At 35.1% G+C, this 26,507-nt stretch overlaps 1 protein-coding gene across 6 annotated transcripts in view; it reads left to right on the plus strand.

Moving 5' to 3' along the window:
- Positions 1-790: 790 nt before the first annotated feature.
- Positions 791-26,507, plus strand: part of LOC126775416 (RIMS-binding protein 2) — a 28,257-nt gene continuing 2,540 nt past the window's right edge. For 2 of the 6 annotated variants that reach the window (XM_050497333.1, XM_050497335.1), the window contains exons 1-20: positions 791-1,173; positions 15,455-15,655; positions 15,870-16,068; positions 16,140-17,036; positions 17,125-17,245; positions 17,314-17,491; positions 17,780-17,912; positions 18,474-18,664; positions 18,895-19,098; positions 19,208-19,402; positions 19,997-20,191; positions 20,365-20,616; positions 21,597-21,656; positions 22,619-22,708; positions 23,413-23,625; positions 23,718-23,945; positions 24,066-24,296; positions 24,389-24,548; positions 25,172-25,333; positions 26,190-26,263. In XM_050497333.1, coding sequence (XP_050353290.1) covers positions 15,458-15,655; positions 15,870-16,068; positions 16,140-17,036; positions 17,125-17,245; positions 17,314-17,491; positions 17,780-17,912; positions 18,474-18,664; positions 18,895-19,098; positions 19,208-19,402; positions 19,997-20,191; positions 20,365-20,616; positions 21,597-21,656; positions 22,619-22,708; positions 23,413-23,625; positions 23,718-23,945; positions 24,066-24,296; positions 24,389-24,548; positions 25,172-25,333; positions 26,190-26,263 — 3,981 coding nt within the window. In that variant the 5' untranslated portion in view covers positions 791-1,173; positions 15,455-15,457. Of the gene's footprint in view, positions 1,174-13,604; positions 13,625-15,454; positions 15,656-15,869; positions 16,069-16,139; positions 17,037-17,124; positions 17,246-17,313; positions 17,492-17,779; positions 17,913-18,473; positions 18,665-18,894; positions 19,099-19,207; positions 19,403-19,996; positions 20,192-20,364; positions 20,617-21,596; positions 21,657-22,618; positions 22,709-23,412; positions 23,626-23,717; positions 23,946-24,065; positions 24,297-24,388; positions 24,549-25,171; positions 25,334-26,189; positions 26,264-26,507 lie in introns of those variants that run through there. The other 4 variants (XM_050497334.1, XM_050497338.1, XM_050497336.1 and 1 more) reach the window with 4 other exon arrangements.

Raw genomic sequence — 26,507 nt, forward strand, 5'->3', positions numbered from 1 at the left:
CTGGTTTCCATAGCACAAGCTCTGTACAAGCTTAATTTGGGATCAGATGGCCATATGTGAAAAATGTACCAGGATATTATATAATTATTAATTATATTTTTTTTTGGTTTCATTCGGTAAAAATTTCTTCTTCATCTATTCAATATTTTTAAAATATTTTATCCGCATTAACGTTTCGTAATCGTGCTGTACTCTCGATCGTTTAATACTTTTGAAAATTGATGGTAATGTTTCTTATTCGATATTATTGCGATAGAGTTTTGTAGAGTAAGTAGATTTTTTTCCGATCCGTATAGGTTGGTGAACTCTAGCGATGTCAAGTGGTACAGCAATGGGGGCTCCAACCTCTCTTATTAGAAGAGCATGCATTTGCGTACTGAGATTTTACGTTGCTGCAAAATCGTTTCACGTACCTACTCATTTTCAATGTAAGCCTAAATCGTTAACCTATATAGTGGTTATTTATTACATTATGAAATAAATACCGCTTATTAATTAAATTACAAATGCTCATTACTAGATATTAGAAAGGTTGTTTTTTAAGGTATATTTTATTAATCTTATATTGAACAAACGCCTACTTTTAAGGGTCGTTAACTAGTACGATATGGTAGAATTGTAGTGTCAGATAAATAATAATGGTGTGAGCGTCAAACGTGGAGTGGTAGAACGGTGGCGGTGGTCCATTGAGGAGACGACGGCGACAGAGCGGCGGCGCGCGGCGCGTGACGTCACGCGGCGCCGCGCCTCGCGCACGCGCCCGTGTATCGAGCGGCATGTGCCACTCGCAGCCGGCCGACCGCTCCGCCCGACCGATACACACTTTTTTATTTTCCCTCCGAACGTAGGTCCGTGACATCCCGATTTTAACAGAAAAGCAAGCTCAAAATTCAAATTCAAAGTCGAAACCCGCGCGCGAGGAGTCCCTGCCGCGCAACACACTCCAGACGCTTCTGTCGAATCCAAAATGGCAGGACAGAGCGGTCTTGGGTGCTGTGCGCGAGCCCGCCTCTGACCGAACGTCTTTGATCACGGTCGCTATGTGCCTCGTTATATAAATGTTACGCAAGTTCGGGACGGTGGCTGCGAGAAGGTGCATCCGTTACGACCAGTAACGTCGTCGGTGCAGTGAACCTTGGAGCCCATGTAACGCACTCGAGGACTGCCGCTAACGTGAGTACGTTCGTACGCACCCGCTGTGGGGGCGTAAAATCAATTGCTTCTCGATATTCCACCTTCACGACAAGTAATAAAAACGTTCGAAATGCATACGAGCAAGGTTTTATCGATCGTAGCGTTATCTGTAGCTTCTGAAATTAAGCGCTTTTATTGAGTATCATTGTAATGAAGATAAGGGGTGTGTTAGTGCTTGGATTATTTTAACAAAATATGGCGAGTTAATGAGACTTCGCGCCTGTCAACAGTGAGCTGTTGGTCCAAATTGAGCCTTTGCATGTGAGCAAGGATTATTGATCAGGCAGCTTATTGTTTTAGAAAGTCTCCTAAATATGTAATGGGTTTGACATTTGTGTCTAACACAAGTGAAGGTCGTCGTGATGTTTGTCATATTCAATATTAAATATTGATTAAATTTTAACGGTTAGTTTCTCTCTTCTTTACCCCACTTACATTGATTCATGACCTATTTTATGCTGGTACAGTTCTTAGAAAACGCTTAGTGCTAATAGCAAGACGTATTGTACATATTTTTTACAATCGTATTATATATTATACCTTATCATATTTCTAAAAAAACAGTAATTTTACATTAAATAGAAACATTTCTACAGTTTACATAATATAATATAAGGTATTATTTATTACAGCGCAATGCCTTTTGAATTTACACGCAATAATATAAAAGTACAATAACGATTACATTAAACATGAATGATATACTTATACAAAATAATTATCGGAATATTCTCAATATATATATCAAATTATAAAAAACCTATAAAATAGTAGCTTAAGGTGTCTTATAATATGCACTTGAATTCATCTAAGTACTGTCACACATGTCTGACAACATCACAACCATCATAAGACTTGAATGTAAAAGTAATAAGATTAATAAATATTGATATGTCACACATCACTGTACTTAGTTCTTATTGCTCATAAGCGGGACTTAACATTTTTTTCGTGGCGACTTTAAGTACCTACTTACGTCAGTTCTTGCATTTAACGATAGAGTTATCTTTATGTTTAGTATGTAATATATAGTAAAGGGTTATTTTTAAATTACGCATTTAATTTGATGATTCATGTAACAGGCTCTAGGAATGTATCAATTTGATTGCGTCCAGGTTAAATGAGTAATTACAACACAAATAATTTAATGTAGGCTGTACCGTTGATGGATGTTTAATTAAGAATTGTTGCCTTCTTATTCCTAAAAGTAAAAAAAAAACATATTTAGAAACATATATTTCAAATTTAAGTAGGCGTCTTAATAATGCAACAATTCTTATTAAAATGTTAAGCCTTTGCATGTGAAATACGTATCTAAGAACAACGATAAAATTTATTTTGTTTATAAGGTATTTTTTGTTTAAATTAACTTCACTATTCGATTTTTTTGATTATCTTTTAGAGGTATTACATTTATTTATTTTAGAAAGGAACGGAAATTTTAACGTATAACAAGTAAATATTTACTTTCCTATAGATATTGATTGTGTAATTTATATTTTATTATTCCGCGTAATTCTGCACAGACTATTAATAAAAATTAAGTATAGAGCTTAACTTTATGGATCGCCATGTTGGATATAATTTCCATATGTAAATGTTTAAATACTTGCCATTATATTATATCAATATATTTATACGGGAATATTGAAAATTTTCGTATTTTTACCGTCGTCGTATATGTCGAAATGAAAAGAGCGAAAAAGAGGCTAATCCGATTTTCGCAAAAAATATTGAGCGAACCAGCTGTTCTAAAAAAAGACGAAATTAATGAACAGACGTTGTCCTTATACATTTTCAGTTAATACAAATTTTGCATTTTTTTTTATCTCAAAAACTTGTCTCAGATAATTACGAGCATTTTAAATAAACAAATATACAAATTGGTTCAGTCGTTCTAAAGTATACTATAAATAATACGTTTACCATTAAATAGAATATTGTTTTTATTTATATACATTCTTATTATTTTAATTATTTGAAGACTGAAGTAGGCTGAACGCAGATATGCGTGCCTGATACGTCGTTCTTTTTTAATCCAAGTGTCTTCCTAATTATAAAAGGAATTGTCTGTGTGCAATACTTTGATCACAAAGTCTGTCCTCTTTAAATGTGCGTATTAAGCACTGCTGCTTGGCTTAAAGAAACCACGAGAAGAGTGGACAAAATACATTAAAATTAAGATTAATAATGATACTTAATAATATCACAATTAAATTATTCTTAATCTAACCGATGGACCTACATGGCGTTGGCTAGAACACGTGAAGCGAACAAATCTTGTCTTAAGAGAGGATGCCTTAGCCCAGCTGTTGGACAGTAACAGGCTGTTGCTTGTTAACTTATCCGTATATAAATCAATGATTACCGAATATCTTTATAAAATTATATCAATATTAACAATATACCCTTTTATTAAAATAAGAATAACCACTTGGAAAAACTCCTATCTGATTTGCCGTCATAAAAGCGTCCGTACATTTAATAATTGGTTCATGTACCGGCTGACGTTGGTATCTATATAATCTGATCTACTTATAGCTTAGTAGATATTTTACTGGGAAATGGGTAATGTGTATGATAACGTTTTTTGTCAGAAAAATTATCTGACATCATTCATGTAGCTATTCTATTAGATAATTTCTCTAAATTGTCCGTGAATTATAATGTCGAGTGATATAAAGTGGATATGTTGTTGTTAACTACCGCGCTGCTTTTTAGCGCTCGAATGGAATCGATAAAATATTGGGGTTTTCTGTTAAAAAAATCACAGTTTCAAACAGGAGTGCAAATATGCTAACATTTGATTCGGAGTACATGTAAAGACCTTTGTCCTTTGCTGCATTCTATTATGACATTAAGGGATTGCACCCTAATGTACATTTGGGCACAATGAAATCTATACAAGTGGCTGCACAATTAGGACATCCATACTCCTCATCACCACCAACGAGGCTTAATTGTAAAATGTGATATTACAATTTGTCTAGTTACAAGATATTAACATAAAACACAGTATATAATATAACTGGTATATTTTAAACAGGATTATTTACAAAGTTAATAATATCTATAAATCCAATATTACTTAATTTAAAATAGGTCCGTGATTCTTACGTGTAATAAAAACGATTGATGGCATTCAAGAGAATTGTACACAGCGATATAAATTAAAAAAATATATATTTTAACAATCGTTTTTTTCTTCTAATTTGTTTGATAAAGCACACAGCCATATTGCCATGCTATACATATTTTATTTTTATTATATATTTCAAATTGTACTAGTATAAAACGACGCCTCAAAAGCGTTCAATGCAATCAGTTATTTATAACTTAATCTCAGACTGGACGCTGATTCGTTTTTTTTTAATTAATTTTTTTTCTTTTGAGTCTGCGCCTTTTTTAAGTTTTATTTTCTTATTGTATATAGCTTTTTTATATTTTCATTACATTTGTTACCATAATTAAGCATTAACACATATTTACATAATATATAAGAACGACATACATAGATTTCTACTTACTAATAAATAAAATAAAGCTTTTTCGAAAAAAATATTAATAGATACGGCACAGGATACAGGTAATGAAAATATTATATTCATTCATTTTCATACAGTCTGCATAAATTTAATTGTGATATACAATAAAATTATGCATATTTATGAATAAAAATGGTTGTAAGAGCATATTTGAATAAAGTGTATTCTGTTGGTTTGGAATTTATTCAACCACGCTGATCTTGTATTGGTTGGAAAACCCCACGATCCACGTGTCCCTATCTACTGGGCCACCGACCATAACTAATAAGTACATATTAAAACATATTAACCTACATATCTGTTACTAAAAATATCATATACCAATTAAGATAAAAATCGTATTAATGAAAATAGTCATTCTAATTCAAAATACAATTCTAGTCTACAAACCTTTTATGAATATTTTCGCTGTCAGCTTACACATTGCAATCAAGAAATATTTCATTTGTTTCAACGAGAACATTGAAAATAAAGGCGCAATTTTCACAGCAATAGAACAAGCAGAATAATAAAAACGTTGTATGTATTGGCTACACAAAAACTAGGCAAATAAAAACGGTCGTTGTACTCTTGGCTCGGTTGTGAAATATTCAATAGAGTTGCACGCACGCGATGTCGCTGCCAAACTCGGCCGCAGTGGAGCTTTGGATAGTTAACAGTTAACAGTAAATTCTGAGTACTGTATTTACATAATAGACAGCTAGTTGCTGAGTTTTCATGAATACATCTCCCAACAATAGGCCCATTTGCTTAAATGATTCAATTGCTGCGGCTCTTATTTTGTATAATGAGTGAGTGCTATTATAAGCACAAGGGACATGACTTCATCTTATCATCATCTTAGTTCCTTTTAACGCTGCATTGAATGTGTAAGAAGCAGTTTATACTTCTTACAATAACAGTACCTATGGGCAAAAGTGACCACGTACTATCACTTGATCTATAGGTTCTGGCTTTCTAAAAATAATTTAGAAAAAACGGAACGGACCATGAAATATGAAATTCATCTCTCAGTAGTTTACCATATATGACAAAGAGCATGCTCATTAAGCTTCATCGTAACAAGACTTCTTTTCATTGCTACTTTACCACGTACTATTAGTGAAATAATATGTGTTCATTTAGCAAAATTATCCTAAGAGCGCACGTTTTTTTTAATTTTCAAAGTTTAAAAAAACAATTCATATCTATATAATGTAATAATAAATACATAATATATTAATATTTACAAATACCTATTATTTGTTTACTATTTATAACTAATTTAATTAAATATATAATGGTCGAATTACTTATGACATCATTTGAAGTAAGCACTTATATTGTTATATAACCAATTGTATTTATAGGAAGTTTTTTTTTTTTTTTTATAGAATAGGAAGGCGGACGAGCATATGGGCCACCTGATGCTAAGTGGTCACCAAATGCCCTTAGACATTGGCATTGTAAGAAATGTTAACCATCGCTTACATCACCAATGCGCCACACACACACACACAATCAACTCCTTTCTTTGTCGCACTTCCAAAAAATGGAATTCCTTACCAGCTCACGTGTTCCCCTCCTCTTACAACCCGGGTTCCTTCAAACGAGGCGTGAAGAGGCATCTTGCGGGCCGGCAAGGCGAAGGCGGCTAGTGCAGAACGTTTTTCCCGTCTGTACTGGCCGTCGTCGCGTTTGGACTCTACTACAAGTGGTAGTAGTAGTACCATCAGGTGGAGTAGAGTCATTTGCCCTCCCGGCGAATATATAAAAAAAAAAAACCAACCTTGGGAACTAAGATGTTATATCCCTTGTGCCTGTAATTACACTGGCTCACTCACCCTTCAAACCGGAACACAACAATACCAAGTACTGCTGTTTTGCGGTAGAATATCTGATGAGTGGGTGGTACCTACCCAGACGAGCTTGCACAAAGCTCTACCACCAGTAATAAATATATAAATATAACACTGAAAGATCGGTGAAATCCTATCGCTTTTAACTCGTTCGCATCAGATATGATTGATCGAATGTAACGATGATCCTTCACTCAGAGATGAACCATCCGGTAAAAGGGGAACGCGATTTCCAAGATGTATATATGCCAGTAAATTATTGTGTTGAGAAGAATTTTGTTTTGATTTTAAAAAGCAATTGATATTGCTTGTTATATAACAATATAAGGGCTTACTTCAAACGATGTTATAGGTAATTTGACCATTATATATTTAAATCAAATATAAGCTGGGGATTTCTACTAACAAATTGGCATTTTATCGAAACGGGTCGTAGTCGTAGCTTACCAATTATCCTGCTATTTAATTTAATTGTTCAATATTGACACAAAGTTAACATATATGGTAACACATGGTTCTGATCCTATAGATGTAGAATAGTCAAAGTTGGATTGGAATTGAATTGGAAACGTATCGTAATCGCTATAAATTAGTTGAATTGGTCTCCTGATCGTGTTCCTGATATAAACTGATCATGGTGACGATTAGAAACACAATGGCGTTTTGTCTCTGTACATATTAAATAAGTTTTAATATGATTTTTTCCCCTATCACCCTTTTAAGGAAAAGTTTATAATTTTTTTTTTTTGAAAAATGCAACAAATGTTTTCTATGGTGTTGTAAGTCTTTTTCTTACTATATATATATATATATATATATATATATATATACATATATATATATATATATATATATTGGGGACACATACAATGTATACATATGCCCAAAACCACAGAAGCACACTGTTCCATAATTTTTCTAGACAAATTAAGAGATCCAATACTGACTGATAGAAATCAGACGCAGAACAGACTATTATTGCTTACGAGAGTGTAAATTTACCACCGCCATGCCGCCATTGAAAACTTAACAGAAATATTTACTATTACTTGAATCTAGAATAATGTATAATATGTTACTGGGTAGAAAACGGGTAGGAAGTGAAAAAAACCAATGGATAAACATCGGCAAATTATTTATCGGAAATACCAAGGTTCAAGGTCTGTTTCGAACCAGGCACGTGCAGTTTAATTCTGAAGTTTATTTTTGCTATAAGTAAAGTTAATATTTTATTTGTAGTAAGTTAATATTATAGTTGTATAACGCTCTATTTGTAGAAAAACAATTGTTCAACTATGTAGAGGTTGTCTAATGGTATGGTAATGTAAACATTGCGAATTCGATCCTGTTAAGCTTTCGTTTATTTGTGGCAATACGACAGGTCTATAAGTACTATTATATAACGTTTTAGAGTTTGGGTGTATTGGTCCCGCTAATCTCAAGATCAATTAGCATTGAATTTCTTTTTTGGCATTAAATAGCCCATTAATTAAGAAATTTTATAGTCTATATAATATGCTACGGCCCACGGGGGCGGACCAGCGTTTAACGTAGGTTAAGCGTAACTAGTTTATTATATTATATAATTACTAGAACTATTTCAATTTAGTCTAGAGAGAAAGAGGGGGCGTTATAAAGATATTATATTACTTAGAATCGTAGGTAGACGAGTTTCACGGACAGTTAAGTGTAATTTTAGATTTTATTTTAGAATCCTAAGAGTATAATGAATAAATTAAGTAAACGTATAAGTTTACTTTTTAAAGTAATTTCTTAAGAATTCTTAGAGTATAAGAATCAACTGACTCAGAATACACGTTAATTTTAACCAAAAATCGGGGGTTTAAATCCGGAGAAGCACCAATTTACACTAATATACATAGTGTTTCAATTTTTGCTCTATCTAATTATGTATTGTATTTTTAAAACTGATAATTCCAATAGTAGCTTGCAAAGCGATACTTATATATAAAATACATTGAAAAAATTCCTCCCCTTAACAAATGATAAGGCTTGGGTTCATTCCTCTTTTTGATTGTTACCTGATAAGTAGTCTCAACTGCGAACATTCATCTAAGAACTAAAACTAAGACGTTTTGTCCCTTGTGCCTGTTATTTTACTGGTGGTAGGGATATGTGCAAGCTTGTCTGCGTAGGCACCACCCTCTCATCAGATATTCTATCGCAAAACAGCCGTACTTGATATTGTTATGTTCCGGTTTGAAGGGTGAGTGAGCCAGTGTAAACAGGCACAAGGGACATAACATCTTATTACCCGAGATTGGTGGCGCATTGGCGATGTAAGCGATGATTAACATTTCTTTCAATGCCAATGTCTATGGGCAGTGGCGACCACTTATCATCAGGTGGCTCAATTGCTCGTCCGCCTATATATTCTATAAAAAAAAAAATTTTACACTGATTCACTCATCTTTCAAACCGGAATGCAGCAGACTAAGTAGTGCTGTTAAGAGCTAATCTATGTCGGTGGTGGGCACTACCATTCCACTGTACGGGCTCACACAAATGTCCTACCACCAAGTGTATATGTTGTATTGTAGTGGATAGTTAGGATATTATCTGACACAAGCATATTTCCTAACGTTTTCTTTTAGAGTTGACCGCGAAATACAATGCATATAAATTACATGAAAAATCATCAATTTTTGTCTGGATTTGAAAGATTCACTGGTTTGGCTGATATCCACGTGTTTTACGCAATTTGGCTGAGCCGAAACGAGCCGGTTGGCGTGGTTGGTAGATACTTACATTTCGAGCAGCAGGTCGCGGGTTGATTCCCACCCAGGACAAACATTTGTGTGTATAAACATGTCTGTTTATCCTGAGCCTGGGTGTAATTATCTAAATATATTTACCAAAGAAAATTGGTATAAGTAGTATATCAGTTGTCTGGTTTCCATAGTACGAGCTCTGCTTAGTTTGGGATCAGTAGGCCTTGTGTAAAAAAAATAATTGTGATTTCATTACTAAGTCATAGCTACAAGTAATATTAAGTTTGTGGACGTAGAACGGTCGTTAAACGAACTTTAACATTTAAGAGTACATCAAAGGCTTTCTATTCCAATTGAAAGGATGATTGATTTACATCAGCAACAAAGGTAAACGCTGGGAATATTATAAGCAAACATTTCATTTTCTATACTAGAGCTAAGCATTCAAAAGATAACATTCGTCCATTCATTTAAATAAGATTTTACTTTCAAAAGCTTATATTTTTTAAGATAGTTTTTATAATGTACAAGGTGGTGCCAGCGACTTTGTCTGCTTAAAAATCGGTTTTAATACTAAATATATTAAAAAAAAACCGTTACTCTTTTTTTATCGCCCGCTCTACAGGCTTTCACGGTTTCTACTGTTACATTAAATTTATAGAAAAATTTAATTTATCTTTATGACGATAACTTTTTTCACTGTTATCTAATTTCAATGAAACAAAGCCTAAATCCAAGCTGAGCTTAATCTACCTTTGGAAATCGGAAAATAATCCGTTCCGTAGTTTCGGAGATTAACGTGTACATACAGACAGACAGACAGACAAAAAATGGAAAAGAATTTATTTAGATAAACAACTAGTTTTCGCCCATATTCAAATAATATCTTTCAATAATTAATAATAATACATAAATTAATTCAATGTACAGTACACACTGATGCTACTGCTTTATTATACATATGAATAGATATACAAGTGTAAAATACATAAATACTTGACATTATAATTTAAATACTGACATAAGTGTAATATATAATTGCACAAATCATATTAATGTATTTAAAATCTCCAGTATATATTAAATAAAATAGAGGCAATATCTATAACAATCTAATTGCGTTACAACCTAAATTGTTCAGGCTAGATATTGGTTGAGCTACGAACAAAACTATGTTGAGCTTATCAAATATATTAAAGTTACATGAAGGACGAAAAACACCTCTCACCTCCTGGTATCTCACACCTCTTGGTATCGTCATTTGATCCTCTGATAATACTTCAGCTGTAATCAATAAATAGTAAAACATTCAACACTGGATGCACCTACATTTAATAATTAAGAAAATTCTTTAAAATGTTTATTGCTGTTTCTTTGATATATATTTCAAAATTTTCTCAATATCTGGACAAAGTGTTCAAGAAGCGAGTATCGGTTATAAGTGAACAACATATGCCACCCAGTTGAACTTATATTACCGAACTTACCGTCCGCTCGTATCGTCCGCCTGTAAAAACTTACTAGCTTAACGAAATTGATGTTTTAATACTTTGTACGATATAATGAAACCATTAAAGCAGTTCGGAACTTGAAAAATTAGTAATTAACTCGTTTCTGCTTCGAAGAATTAGACTAGACTATTTTTTATTTTTTTTATTATCTTTCAAGAAATTCTCAATTAAGGGAATGGATGAAAATAATGTAGTAATAACGGGCCGGAAGATTTTGAACATCAAAATTTATAGTAAAATTAAAGAATACTTATATGAAGTAAAATAAATTGAAACATTGAGTTTCGTTATTAAAACAAATAAAAATTATCTAATCAATATATAAAACAGCGAAGTGTTTATGCGCCACGCTCTCACAAGGGGGTAAAGAGGGGCAGCGGAGAGGGGACGTGACGGCATTAAAGAACGTCATGCCGTCTGACGTCACGGTATACAAGTCGGTTTTACCCCTCGCACGAACGCGACTATATGTTTCATATTTACATCAACAATTAATTTTACTATCGGGACTAAATTAACCAATTTTTAAGAAGAATCTTCTTCCAAAGTAAAAATAAATGACTTTTAATTTATCTCAACCAAGTATATAAGTTTAATTTGTAACGTAATTACATAAACCAAAACCATATAGGTGGCGGTTTGATTTGAACCACACCATAAATTTTCAACTTGACTAGTAAGTGTGGGGCTCTACAAATTAACAACGCTAAAGTGCTATGGCTTTTGTCCGATAAATGAAAGAGGTTACGATGGATAGCAAACTCTTTCTTACGGCTTCTGAAATAAGGACTATTTTAGATTGCATATATTCAACAAATGTGGCACACCGTACTTTTTAATGGGTTCACAATAATAGGTTTCCCTCGTTGCAATTATTCGAGCGTTGTTTGAGCACTGCACCTTAAAGCATAAACAGTGCTTTATTTCTTTAACATGAATAAAAATTACAAATATTCAGAATAAGCGACATAATATTGTACGTATTTTTTATGGCTCGGTAAAAATATTGTTTGGTCGGTAAAAACTTTTTTAGGACAAAAAATTCAGCGGTGACATATAAAAAAGACTATTCGAACTTGATTTGAAATAATTCGAAAACACACAAACATTGAAACCTGAAGCAACACAGTGTTTCAAATCAGTTCGTACTTTTGCTTTCACTGTACCATTAAGGGTCGCAACCAGGAAAAGTTTGAGGGGTTTTACGGTCTTTTCTACCGAAATAGACGGTAAACGGATTGCGAAATCCCGCCCGTTTCTTGTGGCGCAACTCCACGGTTGGGACGAAATTGAAATCCTTTATTGTATCAAGTTTTATGTTTTTACTTTTAATTGTAGTCTAAAATGTTCCAATTTGAAGTTACTCTTGTTTTCAGCTTTTAGTTTCGGGTATATGTTTTAGGCTGTATTAAAAAGTGTTTGTAAGAGATGTAAGAAGAAAACGATTATGTATCTTTCATTGTTTTTTTTTTAAATATTAGCATTAGAATAGAATTACCCTTAGAATTGCGATTCAGTCTCAATATTGAGTGCTAGTACAATATTTGTTAGGCGTCTTAGGTAGGTGTTTTTAAATCAATAATCAATTAATATAATATATATTTTTCATAATAACCTCTTTAATGTGATATCATTAAAACATTTAATTAAATATCTTCGATACGTTACGTTGGAAAACTATTGAAATTACTTAAAGATGTGACGCCTGACGCAAGTGTAACAGCATACATAGGTCATTATTTAGAAAATATAACTCCAAAAAATTTAACATAATTCCTCAACCTTCTTCTAATTTACTCGGGATCTGTGCTGTAGAAGAGGACATACCTCTTCTAATTCCTTCTCAGTCAACCGTCACAACTTTAACAACTACTCTTTATTTATATTCTTATCCAATCCCTATTTCTTCATCTTCCTCTCCCATTCCATTAATCAAAAACCATAAACAATTCATATTAATTAAAATCATTTGACAGATTACATCTTTGTCATTTCGATGCTGTGCGTTTCTGTAACTGAGGGAGCACATAAGACTTGTATTTAAAGCTTGTTATGTGTTTTCCTAGTTGGAGATCCTCTTAAATATATATATATATATATCATCATATATATATGATGCCCCAGAATATGACCTGGACTATATGGAATGCGGTATGCGTCTTTTATATGTCTTTCTATGTCCTTATTCGGGTACCAGGCTTCTGCTCTGTCAAATTTCATTACGCTATCAAAGATATATGAAAATCAATAACTACTGACGATAAGCCCCATAAGCACTTTTATCATGCAGTTAAAGACAGATATACTTTCGCATTTATAATATTAGACTGATATAAAAAAATCGTGTTACTAATAAATATATTATAGTTCACACTAATAAGTAAAATTTATTACAGATCAAATAAAAAAGTAAAAAATTAAGCCTATATTCAAATAAAGAACATGCAAAACGAACATACACTCAGCATTAAACCGTTATTTTATTACCTAAATAAACACTCATTCACGATTCTAATTAAATTTTCATGTGGGCATAATTACGCTGGGTTTAAGTTTCTTTGCCGTACTGCCCAAAGAGGACGTAATATATCTTTCTTTAAGCATGAAAGACATTTGTTCAGGCGCGCCATATTGCGTAGTCGCTGGCTGCCTTCCCAATTTTCCGCCGCCGGAGTGTCTGCCAAGCTTTGTGGGGCCTCCCCTCCTTTGTAAGGAGCTCCAAGGGAGCAGGTCACCGCACTTTTTCTTCGCTCGAGACGAGACGGCGGCGGATAATAGCGATATTCGGCTGCGTTGAGTTCGTTGTACGCTTTCTATTGATTTTATTTTCGTATTATGAAGGATTCTATTTTATACGCAATGTATATGTCCACTGCTGGGCTAAGGCCTACTCTCTTCTTATATAAATAGTTGATTAGCAATATATGTCTGTTTTTAATGTCGTATACATACGATAGTTCATTTTAATAAATCATTAATTAATAACTGGTTAGTTATATTGATATTTTTTAATTGAAAGTAAATAAATACATTGAAACATATTCATGAAACTAACACGTACCTAATTCGACGAGCCGGTTGGCGTGGTTGGTAGATACTTGCCTTTCACGCCGAAGGTTGTGGGTTCGATTCCCACCCAGGACAGACGTTTGTGTGCATGAACATATCTGTTAGTCCCGAGTCTGGGTGAAATTATTTATATAATTATGTATTTACAAAAGAAAAGTAATATATGTAGTATATCAGTTGTCTGATTTCCATAATATGAGCTCTGCTTAATTTGGGATCAGATGGCCATGTGCGAATAATGTCCCAGGATATTATTAATTCTAAAAAATTAGAAAATTTTGTGTATTTTCGAAATTATCTTCAGAGGTAATTTGTACACTTATGATTTCAAATTATTACTGTCTTGTCATGTTGGTAATCATAAATAAATAAATAGACGTTATAAAAGATATCAATCAATCAATCGTTTTGAAATTGTCGTCGAATTCTCGTTTTGCAAGTAATGGCCATTAGTACAGTGTTAACACCTCTCAACTGCCCATGGTTCCATGATGTTTTATGGGTTACTTAGTTCATATCGCTTGTATCGATGACGTCAAACGTTGAAGGACAAATATGTACCTGTTCGAGTAAATTTTAACGGAAAATCGATAAATTATTCATACACCAGTAACGCGACCTCGTTTATTCACACTTGACTGTAAAAGGGCTTACCATAACTTTCATTATCATCATTATTTACGATACTTGTTAATTTTTTTTAATGATATTAATCGGACCGAGAATGAAAATTTGTGATCTTATTTTTTTTTTTAATATAATCTATTTGTTTGCCTATTTGCATAGGATTTTAAATAATCATATTTTGAATATGTTATAGACAAACTCTTAGAAAAAGACTTAAAAATCTTTACTGCTCACGATAAAAAGGCAGTCATAGGGACTGCCGATAGAAATGAAAACTTGAAACTGTTAAATATATTTGTCCAATTTCCACATCTATTGGTACACCAAGTAATAACTCTATCCCTTTTTACTTTGCGTTTTATTCATCAAAATAAACAGTATGTCGCAAAAAAATATTAATACAGCTTCAATCGTTATTGTCCTCATTTATTTCCACAATACTTAAATGATGTATACTTTTGAACGATTTCATTATATTAACACTAGCATTTCGATGACACGAAACCACAAGTCTATCCCCTATGATAAACCAACACAACGCGCCTAAAGAAGTTTTCAGTTCAAAAATTACAAATAAAACTATTAAAAGCCTTCAAGCATTCTCACATTTACAAACACGTGTATATCTTTACCATTTGTTAGTGTCCGTTTGTGTGTAAGAAAATATTAATAAATAAACAGTATTTTTACATTTTCAACTTACAATGGTGCTTGGTCTTACTTGCAACTTATAATGCATCCCACTGGTCATAATTTGTAGGGTAGTTATAATTTTTATTAATTTTGTGTACATTTATATAAGTTCTTAATGTTAATAAAATAAAAATTATATATTAACTATTTGACAACATAAACGGGGAAGTAATCTTTTGGAAAACTATGTTATTCAACATGTGAAATGAATAATTTTATCTTATAATACTTTTTTGTAAATATAGAAAATGAGCAGTTACAACATGTCGAGTTGTGGTGAAACGGACGTCCTATCGCGGCGGCTCCGTGAGGCTGAAAGAGCTCGTACTGACGCAGAGCGTGCACATGCGGATGCGCTTGCACAACTCCGAAATGCGCAGCGTTCGCCGCATGACTCACATAACGTCGAGCAAATGCAATCGAGAGTACGCGAGTTAGAGAAAAAGGTATTTATTTATAAATATTTGTTACCTCTACGGCTACATCGATATATATCGATTCATGTCGTTAACACATTGCGCCGATACCAAATAAATGAAATTTAAATTGATAAAAATTTGAAAATGAATATTTGAAAGGGATATATATAAATGGTGAAAACTGTTTGTGTATAGCTGCTACATCATTCACACATAATAAACTAATATTATTGTATGTAAGGCTGCATTGGAAACAGTTCGTTGTGAGGAGCTACAATTAGAATTGTCATCTGCGATGCGTGCTCGTGGCACTTCAACTACTGCCACCTGGACGACGTCAGTGGCTCAGCCCGCTTCTGAGATAGAACGTATCATGGCAAAGATTGAACAAGACAACCGCATCTTAGCTGAATTAGAACATTCTCGATCTACTACACACGGTAATTACTTAATTTTTCTTCGTGTTTTTACTTACTTAAATAAGATAATTAACAACCTATTTTTTGTATAGGTATACAACAGAGCGGATCTAATCAGGCACTGGGAGAGTTTCATTCACCAACGCCATCACCTTTGCCCCATTCTTATACGAGCGCAGGCCATGTAGTTCTATGTCAGAGCAACACCATGCCGACTTTGTCTTCACTTCATGCCACTTCACAGTTCACTGCCCCTAGCTCCAATTCTGTTGCCTACTCTATGAGTGCGCACAACCCTTCCTACTCAAACCCCGTATCTGCCTCTTATGGCTTGTCCAATACCCATCAGGTTACGTTTACAAACCCTGTTACTGCTCCACTCGTAAACAATATCAGTCAAATTTCCAGTACTCTGGCTGGTCTACAGTCAAATCTTCAAAATATAACAGGAAATGTTTCCGCTATGAGCTTGGGATCAACGTTAGTTGGCCCTTCTATGACCGGAACTATGGCTGGGTCAGGACTTTCCAGCTGCTTAAATAATCCACCAACAAGTTTATCTGGAGGACTTACGAGTACTCTTGCTGGCATACAAAGTCATTTACCTAGTGCCCTTGGAAATGCTCTGTCTAATCTAACGGGAGGAACACAAATCGGAGGTCTCAATACGAGCTTAACAGGAACCAACGCATACGGAACTGGACCTGGAACCTATACGAATCCTCTCTTATCGAGTGGCTTGGGAACAAATACTATGAATATTAAACTTAAACCTATAGATGAAATTGATCTTGGCTTAAGCAGATACGGGACAAATAATCCACCAATAGTTAGAGCTGCTACGCCCGTTACACCGCACCAACCAACTTGGAACTTAGGACTAGATAGCCAATTTGGAACTGATAGAATAGGAAATTTAGACACATTTCTTCACGACCGAGGTCCGAGAGCTATAAGACTTTTACCAAATAATATATTGGACGTAGACGGTATGTTTTTTATTGTCGTATATTACCATACATGTGGAAATAAAAACTTTTTGTTCAGCTATAAATTATTATTATTTCTAAATTTCAGTTCGAAATACCCATTATATGAACGGTGGTGCGCCATCTGAACCACAAGTTGATATGTTGGATATACCAGGGAAAGGCCGTTGCTGTGTTTATATAGCGAGGTTTTCATACGAGCCACCTGAGTAGGTTATTTGTCCATTTAATTTAAATATGATATTAATATTCATATAAATAACAGTAATTTTTTTAGTGTCGAAAATACTGAAGGAGAATTATCCATCTGTGCTGGAGATTATTTGCTAGTTTGGGGTCCACCTGATCCAAATGCAACTATGCTTGATGCTGAATTACTAGATGGTCGACGTGGTCTAGTGCCTGCAAATTTTGTTCAACGTCTGGTTGGTGATGATTTATTGGAATTCCATCAGGTATCGAAATATTACTCACAACAAATTCTATGTATAATTACGGCTACAAGTCGAAGATAACAAAATATAAATAAACAGCGATTTGTGAAAACAAAATATTTTTAATAATTATCAAAAAATTTAAACACATATATTAAATAATAAAATTGCTTACGTCAAGTTTGCTTTTTTATATAATTTCGCTAATATTAGTACTGTCTTATTTCGACTTCAAGTCGTAATGTATACATATAGAGTTCAATTTCGAAATTGTAATGTGCTCTTATTTCATATTTATTGCATCATTAGGCCGTCGTAGCTACTTTACGTGATGCTGATGAGACTGCAACCACAGCTATAAGTGATTTATCCCTTAGTAGAGATGTGGCACGTCTTAGTGAGATGGCAGACATTAGTGAAGGGCCTGAAGACGATGATAATGGTAAGATAGTGTTTCCTTTAAAACCATGAATTTTTAATTTTTCGTTAAATACATTTTTAGAGTATATTAAATAAGTTTAGTTTCCTAACACACTGACTCCACTAAATTCCAAAGTAGTAATTACCTAGAAACTTTAGGTATTTACAGTCATACCCGATCAAACATTAAATTATTTGTAGTATTTATTTTTAATTATAAAGTTTTTTTTATAATAGTTAAATCCCAATATATTCTAATCGCATGATAATTCACACACATAATTAAATGCACCAACAATAATGTTTGATGACTTATAAAGTTAAACTCTAGCTATAGTGAATGCCGAAGATCTAAATGGGAAGATCTATATAGCAAGATTTTATATCAACTTGATGAATTCTTTATAATGTAGCCATAGAAATCTATAGTTAAACCTTTACCCTTTCCTAATTGCCTCATCCTATTACATCGGATTTCGCTGCACGCTTCTTGGCATATCACTCGCACTTCGCCTGCTTGGCTAACTCCTACTCGCGATCAACCCTCGGACCTGAACAGCCAAGCTGTTTTTCTCGTCGCTAGTGCCCGCACCGCGCCAGCTCACCCTCGAGAGACAACTCAACAAGTCTGTGCTGATTGGTTGGACGGCGCCCGAAGGGGTCCAGCAAGCGAATATCGAAAGCTACCATGTCTACGTCGATGGCGTCTTGAAAACTACTGTCAAGGCAACGGAACGCACACGTGCTTTGGTCGAAGGCGTAGACGCTAATCGAGTGAGTCATTATTTTTAGAATAATTGATAAATAATTAACGTAATTATTCTTTATATTATAGGTATTGTTTATATATTTACTTTTCATATTTAGTAAAATCACATTTAGTTTCATCAATTTTTTATTTCATATTTTTCTTAATTACTTTTTCGAAATTGACGAAAATTGTTTCACTATTTTATTTATGTGTATTTACTACTACATTGATTGAATGTTTTATGTTTCCAAAGCCACATCGAATTAGCGTCCGTTCGGTAACAGCCACAAGGCGTACATCAAGGGACGCCGCCTGCACTATGGTAATAGGAAGAGACACAGGGAACATGGGACCTACCTGTGTAAGGGCTAGTGGAGTAACCTGTTCCCAAGCCGTAATATCATGGTTGCCAGCAAATTCTAACCATCAACACGTCGTCTGTGTTAATAATGTCGAAGTAAGATAATTAATTTCTAAGAATTATCTTAGGATTGTAGAATATTTTTAGTTTTTGACATTAAGAATTTCGATTTATGAAATGAGTTTAACCAAGGCATATATTTTAGGTTCGAACTGTGAAGCCAGGTGTTTATCGGCATACGATAACAGGCCTCTCACCCAGTACACAGTATCGAGTGACAGTCAGAGCTAAGCATTTAAGAGCGGGTCTTCCTGGGGTTCCCATTGAAGAGGCCCCTGGTGCTTATACTGACTTCAGAACCTTACCTAAAGGCCTGCCTGATCCACCTAATGAAATAATGGTACATAAATATTATTTTATCAATTCAGCATGAAATGATTTAAGCATGCTTTCGACAATTTTTTACACTTCACACTCACATCCTGCTCGCCATTATATGAAAATATGACCTTACCTATTATGACTAATTAGCTCATATTTATTTATTTATTATCTGGATTGTAATGACTCAATAAGAAACAGTTATGTAAATAATAAGAAATTACAAAACTGCTTCTCAAAACATAACCAATCGGCGTTTTAGCACACGCACTTAAAGAATGCTTTCTAACGCTCACCAAGTGTGTGGTTAATTCCTAACATTAACGATTCCACAAGTCATACACAACCCCGCCCCTTTCGAGTACTATATCACGACCTCAAAGCACGCGGCACAATGGAAAATTTCGAGGAAGTCGCGTCAATCGCAACCATTAATCCAGCGCCAGGACAAATTTTGATTGACTTCGCTCACGTTGTTGGTAGCTTAGTAGTCCCTTTGTTTTGTCGATCCTCCCTCGATGTGGCTTAATAGTATATATAAATACATTGTCATAAACCAATTGGCCTTACGAAAATAGCTGGATTGTTGGTGGTGATTGGTGCGGTGTCGCAGGTGGAAGCTGGACCTCAGGATGGCACACTGCTTGTGACGTGGCAGCCGGTGCTTCGGCCTCCCGCTTCTGGGCCTGTTACGGGATACGCAGTGTATGCCGACGGCAAGAAGGTGACTGATGTCGATTCGCCGACTGGTGATCATGCTCTCATCGACATTGGCAAATTGATCGGCCTCAATCCAAAATGCGTCACTGTGAGTACTGTAAGGCTTAGACTGGCTACTTGAGCGCTGTGTTGTTGATATAGGCACATATTTTTTCCGTCAACGGCACAAAGCGTTGTGTGCTATAATTTATTTATGTTTTTATTTCACGGACAAATTGTGCAAAAGAAAATACCTAGGTATTTAACTGTTACGGGTTACAGGTGCGAACTAAATCGCGGGACAGCCAGTCGAGTGATAGTGCCCCAACTCCTATACCACCTGCTGTACTCCGAGGTGTCGCCTCAAGAGTACCCCGTGGACCCGGTCCTGGTGCCACACAGCCAACGCCTGGCTATCGAGGCCAACGTCCACAGCCTTACCAACAACACCAGCAAGTGATAGAACACGACGAAAATTTATCGGATAAAGAAATATTCCCGACAAGCAACCGTCACGATCCTCAAACGACTCAGGTGATAATTTATTCAAATTTTATGTTATTTAATGTTACTATGTACATACATTTTTTGAAATCATTTGGATTTTTTATAATAAATACATGTATAACAAAGTAATATCGTAATATTTTAATTAAATATAAAGTTTCAGCTTTTAATAATATATTTCCTTAATAAATTATAACGCTTTGTTTATCGAATTATTTATTTTATTATCAGAATGGTGGTATTTATGTTAATTACTATTTTATCATTGAATTGTATAATGTTGGCACAGCACTTTGTGTATATTTAGTTCGCAAATCAGTGTCGTATAATGATATATTGTGTGTAAATTTCGAAAATCATTTGCCCAGTATTTAAACATTTTTTAATATATTTATAATGTGTATAAGAAGCTTCATATTTTTATTTTTTATATTCATTTACGGTCTTTCCATTTGTGTCTTCTTAGCTGTCTTTATAAAAATCAATGTCATATGCTCTCTACATACGTGAAAAGCTATTTGTAAAAGTTTCATAGGTCAGGGTCCACTTATGTAGAACTGTAATATCACTTGCAATCAATATCAAATATCCGTAGAGATTTGACAAATGATACATTTAACTAATAGCCTTTCGCGTTATATCGGTGTTGCAAACTGCACTCTTTATACATACTCCCTTCTGTGGTTCTGTCGCTGGCATCTTCTGAATGTCGAGTAGTTCTTTGCCAAACGATACAAACACAAACCACGCGCGCCATCGATTGTTACCTATAGCTATGCACTCGGCTCGAGCGTCAAAATTAAATGTTTACTGCTTGCGACTAGATCTGTAGTCTCTAGTGCTATTGGCCGATACTTAACAGCGCACGACACCCTACAGATACCTAAATACTTAGACAGATAAAGAGCTTGTAATTTGTGACACAGTTTCTCTCATCGAGCTCATTAACTTAACGTGCAACGTAATAACCTCTTTCTCTCACATAACTATTATACACCTTTCCGTAGCCCACGAGCGGATTCGGCACAGGCCTCCTAAAGAGTATATTCGACAAAATAACCCCTTCGGTAAGGAATTTTAACACGTCTTTTATATACTTTTTATTTATTTTAATAACATATTGACACGTTTTGTTTAGAATTTATCGAATTTTAATTTTGGGAGTGTTTTTATTTAACTTATTAGTTTTATTTATATATTTTTTTACACAGTGTGCTCGTATTTTAATAGCATCGTAATATGCGTATTTACTTACGTAGACAATTTATAATACATACATAAAATAATATTTTTTAAGTATGCTTTTGTACATATCAAAGTAGACCAATACAATATTTAACCGTAGAGGAAAAGTACTTGTTAGCTAACTTATATGCATATTCATTTATTGAATAAACTTAAAAAGTTTCATATGTTTAGTTAAAATATACATATCATAGCTAATTAGATTTGAAAAGTTATCGATTAGAGATTGAAAAAATGAAATAGACCAAAACCTTATAGAATTGGTTTTTGAAATAAATATTTATGATATATATTTTTTATTTTTTTCTATAGACATTCTTTGAACGAGAGAAAGCAACATTGTACTGAAAGACATACCTGATAGTTCTATCGTTAACATAACACTACTCAGATACGAGTATCATTAGGTATAAGACTAATAAAATCATTTACACATCATTTATAGATCATACGGTACATACGAGAAGATACAAATTAAATATTCATTCGCCTGTATTATGACAGTTCGAAAGCAAGGGTACGCTTTCACGGCAGCATTTCTATTCACTTCGGCTTCACTACGCGGCTTCTCTTGCTCTTCATTTATATTGCCTTCATATACTCAACTATGTTTCTATATCCTTCTTAATTATTGTTATATTCTCGTCCGCTTATCTGATCAGTTCGTGCTTCAGCGGTTTATTTTAACAAATTAATATAATCATCCGATCACTCGATCACAATCATTATCATGATCATTTATTGTTATCAATGATGTGTTGAATGACCGTGTGGTACCTATTAGCAATCGGGGATACCGGCCATCGAAATCACTAAAGAGGGAGCAGTGGAGGCCGGTAGCGGGGACGAGGAGGCGTCGCGTCGCCGTGCGCAGGTCTGCGATCTCTCCTAGCTGTCATCGATGTTCTCTTCATGTGCTGGCACTATTCACTTTGCTCTCTCCTCTTTCAATTTTATGCGGAACTTCCGAAACACATGTTTTCACTTTTCGTTGTTCTGTGTTGTTATCTTCACGTCCTCGATGTTCTACACACTACACAGGTTCACGTCCGACACTGTCCAGGTCTTGTTACACTTAATTTTACCGCCCAGATAGGTAGAAGACAGATCCCCACAGAGCACTCGATACAGAATCATACCATCTGAGCATGCGCAGCGTGTTTGTATGACTGTTCCTGCATGCTGTCTTGGCTTCGACTCGTTCTCAGTACTACTTTCATCGACTCTTTACTTAACTCTATTGGAACAAGGATTAAGAACAATATACTCGTGAATAAACATCTTGAATTGAAAAAAATATCAATTTTTTTTTATGTGCATCCAACGCTATCAATTTTCGGAAATTTTGTGCTGTGGATGATATATGGTTTCAAATGTAAGTGCTGCACGCTAGCTTTCGTTGTGCATGGGGGTTCGATAGAGTTTCAGCGGAATGTTATATAAACGAAAGGTAAAGTATTTGTTGCTTTTGATCGCATACGCCAAATTTATATGGCTGTAAAGCTTGATAAATTGCTGTGGGCTTTGATATGGAAAATCTAACCTTATTAATGTCTTGGTACGTACGGACGTCAGCAGCAGCCGTCCCAACCTGCACAAGCGTCGCAGCCGCCTTCGGGTCAGCAGTACCAGAATACACAAGCCTACCATGGCACGCAGCAACCCCCCTATCAACAGGGCGGCCAGTTTCAAAGTAACCAACCGAATCAATTCACTGGGCAGCCACAGCAGTATCAGAACCCTCCGCCCAGGAATCATCACGAACGAGGGCGCCCTCCCAATCCTCACCAGGTTATTTTTTTATATTGTTGCAATAAATTTATTATAAAATATGAAAATAAAATTTTCCATTTCTGTATAATAAATTTTCGTTTGCACTACAGCAAGTTCAACAAACCCCACAAGGTCCTGTTCAGCAATATGGCCCACGTCCCGGGCCACCAATGGGCCCTAGAGGTCCACCGCCGGGGCAGCGTCAACCTCAAAGTCACCAACAATCCAAGAGATGTCGCTACTTCGTAGCATTGTTTGACTACGATCCAGTGACCATGAGTCCTAACCCAGAAAGTTGTGATGAAGAACTACCCTTTAGCGATGGAGACACAATAAAGGTATTTCATCCAAGCACGTTGCAGCAAAAAATAGATGAATATTGTAAAAAATATGTATCACCTTTCAAATTCTTGTTCAATTACAAATATTTGATATGTTTTCTTAATAAATTATAACAGGTTTGGGGTGACAAAGACGCTGATGGTTTCTACTGGGGAGAGTGTCGTGGTCGACGTGGTTATGTTCCCCATAATATGGTTGTGGAAATCTCAGAACAGGAAGCCACTGGGCAAGCTGCCGCAAAGCCTCGGGACAGATGGTCGGATGCATACACCCAACAACCCGTTCGACGAATGGTTGCCCTTTACGACTATGATCCGCAGGAACTAAGTCCAAATGTCGATGCTGAAGTGAGTACCCGTTCTTAAAAGAAATGTTTTGTAAATGATTTATTACAAAGTACAAGCGTACTCCGCTGAAAATTTTGTTTTTAATATTTTAGGCGGAATTGAGCTTTCAAACGGGTCAGATCATTCACGTATATGGTGAAATGGACGACGATGGTTTCTTTATGGCGGAGATCGACGGCTTGAAAGGTTTAGTGCCCAGTAACTTCCTGACGGAAGCGACCGACCAGTATGGGCAGGGACAGACCAGTCAAGGTTTGAAATATATATTTTATTTTCCAATCTACAACAATGTTATAATTAACATAATAATAAAAAACACTTTATTATATATAACAACCAGAACAATTACAGTAAACAAATAAAACAATATATTATTTTACAAAGGCTTTTATAGCTAAAGAGCTATCTATTCCAGGTAACCTTAGGGTAGAGTATTTGGTCTAGTGACGTGTTTTTATTGTTCAAAAGTATTACAGATAAACACAATATTATTTATTATATATACATATAATTTATGTTTAAAAATAAATTTTATATAGGTAATATTATAACGGTAAACGGACGGGCAAATCTGACACCTATTGGTAAGGGGTGACCACCACTCAGAAACATTGGCACTGTAACAAACATTAATTATTTCTTACATTACCAATACGCCACCAACCTTGGGAACTAAGATGATATGTCCATTCTACCTATAATTACACTTATCACACGCCCTTCAAACCGGAACACAAGTATATTAAGTATTGCTGTTTGGCGGTAGAATATCTGATGTATGGATGGTGCCTACCCAGACGGGTTTGCACAAAGCCCTATCACCAAGAAAGGTTACTGAAATGGAGTCTTTACAATATTAAAAAAATATAATACAGGTGCTGGAGCGGCTGGTAGAACAGCAGTCGCAGGATCAAGTGTTCCAGGGGGAGGACAAGGACGTGGGCGGGGTGTCCCGACCGGTCCTGGAGCCCGAGGCCCTCCCCCTCCACCTCGAGAAAACGTTGCCCCAGCACAAAGGAACCATCAGCGAAGAGCAGGTATGATTTACCACACTTTTGCGTAATGTATTGTGTAGAGCCGCGAACGGCTTTTCAATATTTGCTGTTATAGTTACTCTCCCTGTTAGATAAAAAAATAAGACCGATTAGGTAAGTTCAGCTGATGGTCAGGGTTAATTCTGATCACTAAGAGCTTTGAGTGTTTCATGTTTGCACCTTGGACTTGCTGTGTGACTACTGAAAGACGCTCGCTATTTCGCTCTGGAAACTTCTATCATTTTCTCTGTACACGGTTTATCGATTGCCACAGGACTCGCATTGCGAGTTGTAACGCTTTTCGAATTATATATGCTTCTAAATAAAATGATTGAAATAACGATTTATAAATAACATTTTAGAATTCAAAAGCGTAAACGAAAACTTAACTCTGTGAAATAAACTAACACTTTTACAGCGCCAAGTTCAAATAAATATCTCTAACGCGAGTCCGGTTGCAATCCACGGAGCACAAAGACTCTTGGTGTACACTTTGCTGAAAAACACTATCTTGGATTACACAGTCACAGACATCGAGTTATACACGCGAAAACTTGAAGATACAGCGAAACACGAAAGCTAAAAAACTAAACTTCGTTTATATTTTCAGCAATACCTTGAGGGCAACTTCATTTTATTTTTTCGCATTCTCTTTCTAACTGTCTATTCTGTTTTTATTTTATCACAACTTCCCTGTTGTTTTATCAAAATAGCTGTCACGTTAGCTCACGCAAGGTAGGCTGGTCAAATACACGCAACATAGCATTGCACAGAGCCCACGATGTGCGTGAAGTGTGATCCAAGATTCGAGTGGTTGTCTGTGGTCACTTATATGTTGTGTGTATTGTCTGTTCGCTAGATGCCTGCCCTCTCCCCCCTTCTCAGTTAGACCACAACACATGCGCCAGTAATCCAGAACAGGCGAATTCTCAGGTAAAAATATTACCGTTTATACAGTTTATTGACCCCACAACAATACTTTCAGATTACGCAATGATGCTAGTCATTTTCTTTAGTTCGACTACCACTTCATACTTTTAGATTTTCACTGTTTTCATTTACTTATATTATTTTCTTCTATTTTATTTTTTATTTTGTTGCGTTTCATCTACGCCCAGTGTATAGCTAAATGGGCGATTCGTCCGGACATATCAATCAAAATTTATGGACTAATCAT

This window comes from Nymphalis io, chromosome 18 (assembly GCF_905147045.1).
Source record: "Nymphalis io chromosome 18, ilAglIoxx1.1, whole genome shotgun sequence".
Lineage (NCBI taxonomy): Eukaryota > Metazoa > Arthropoda > Insecta > Lepidoptera > Nymphalidae > Nymphalis > Nymphalis io.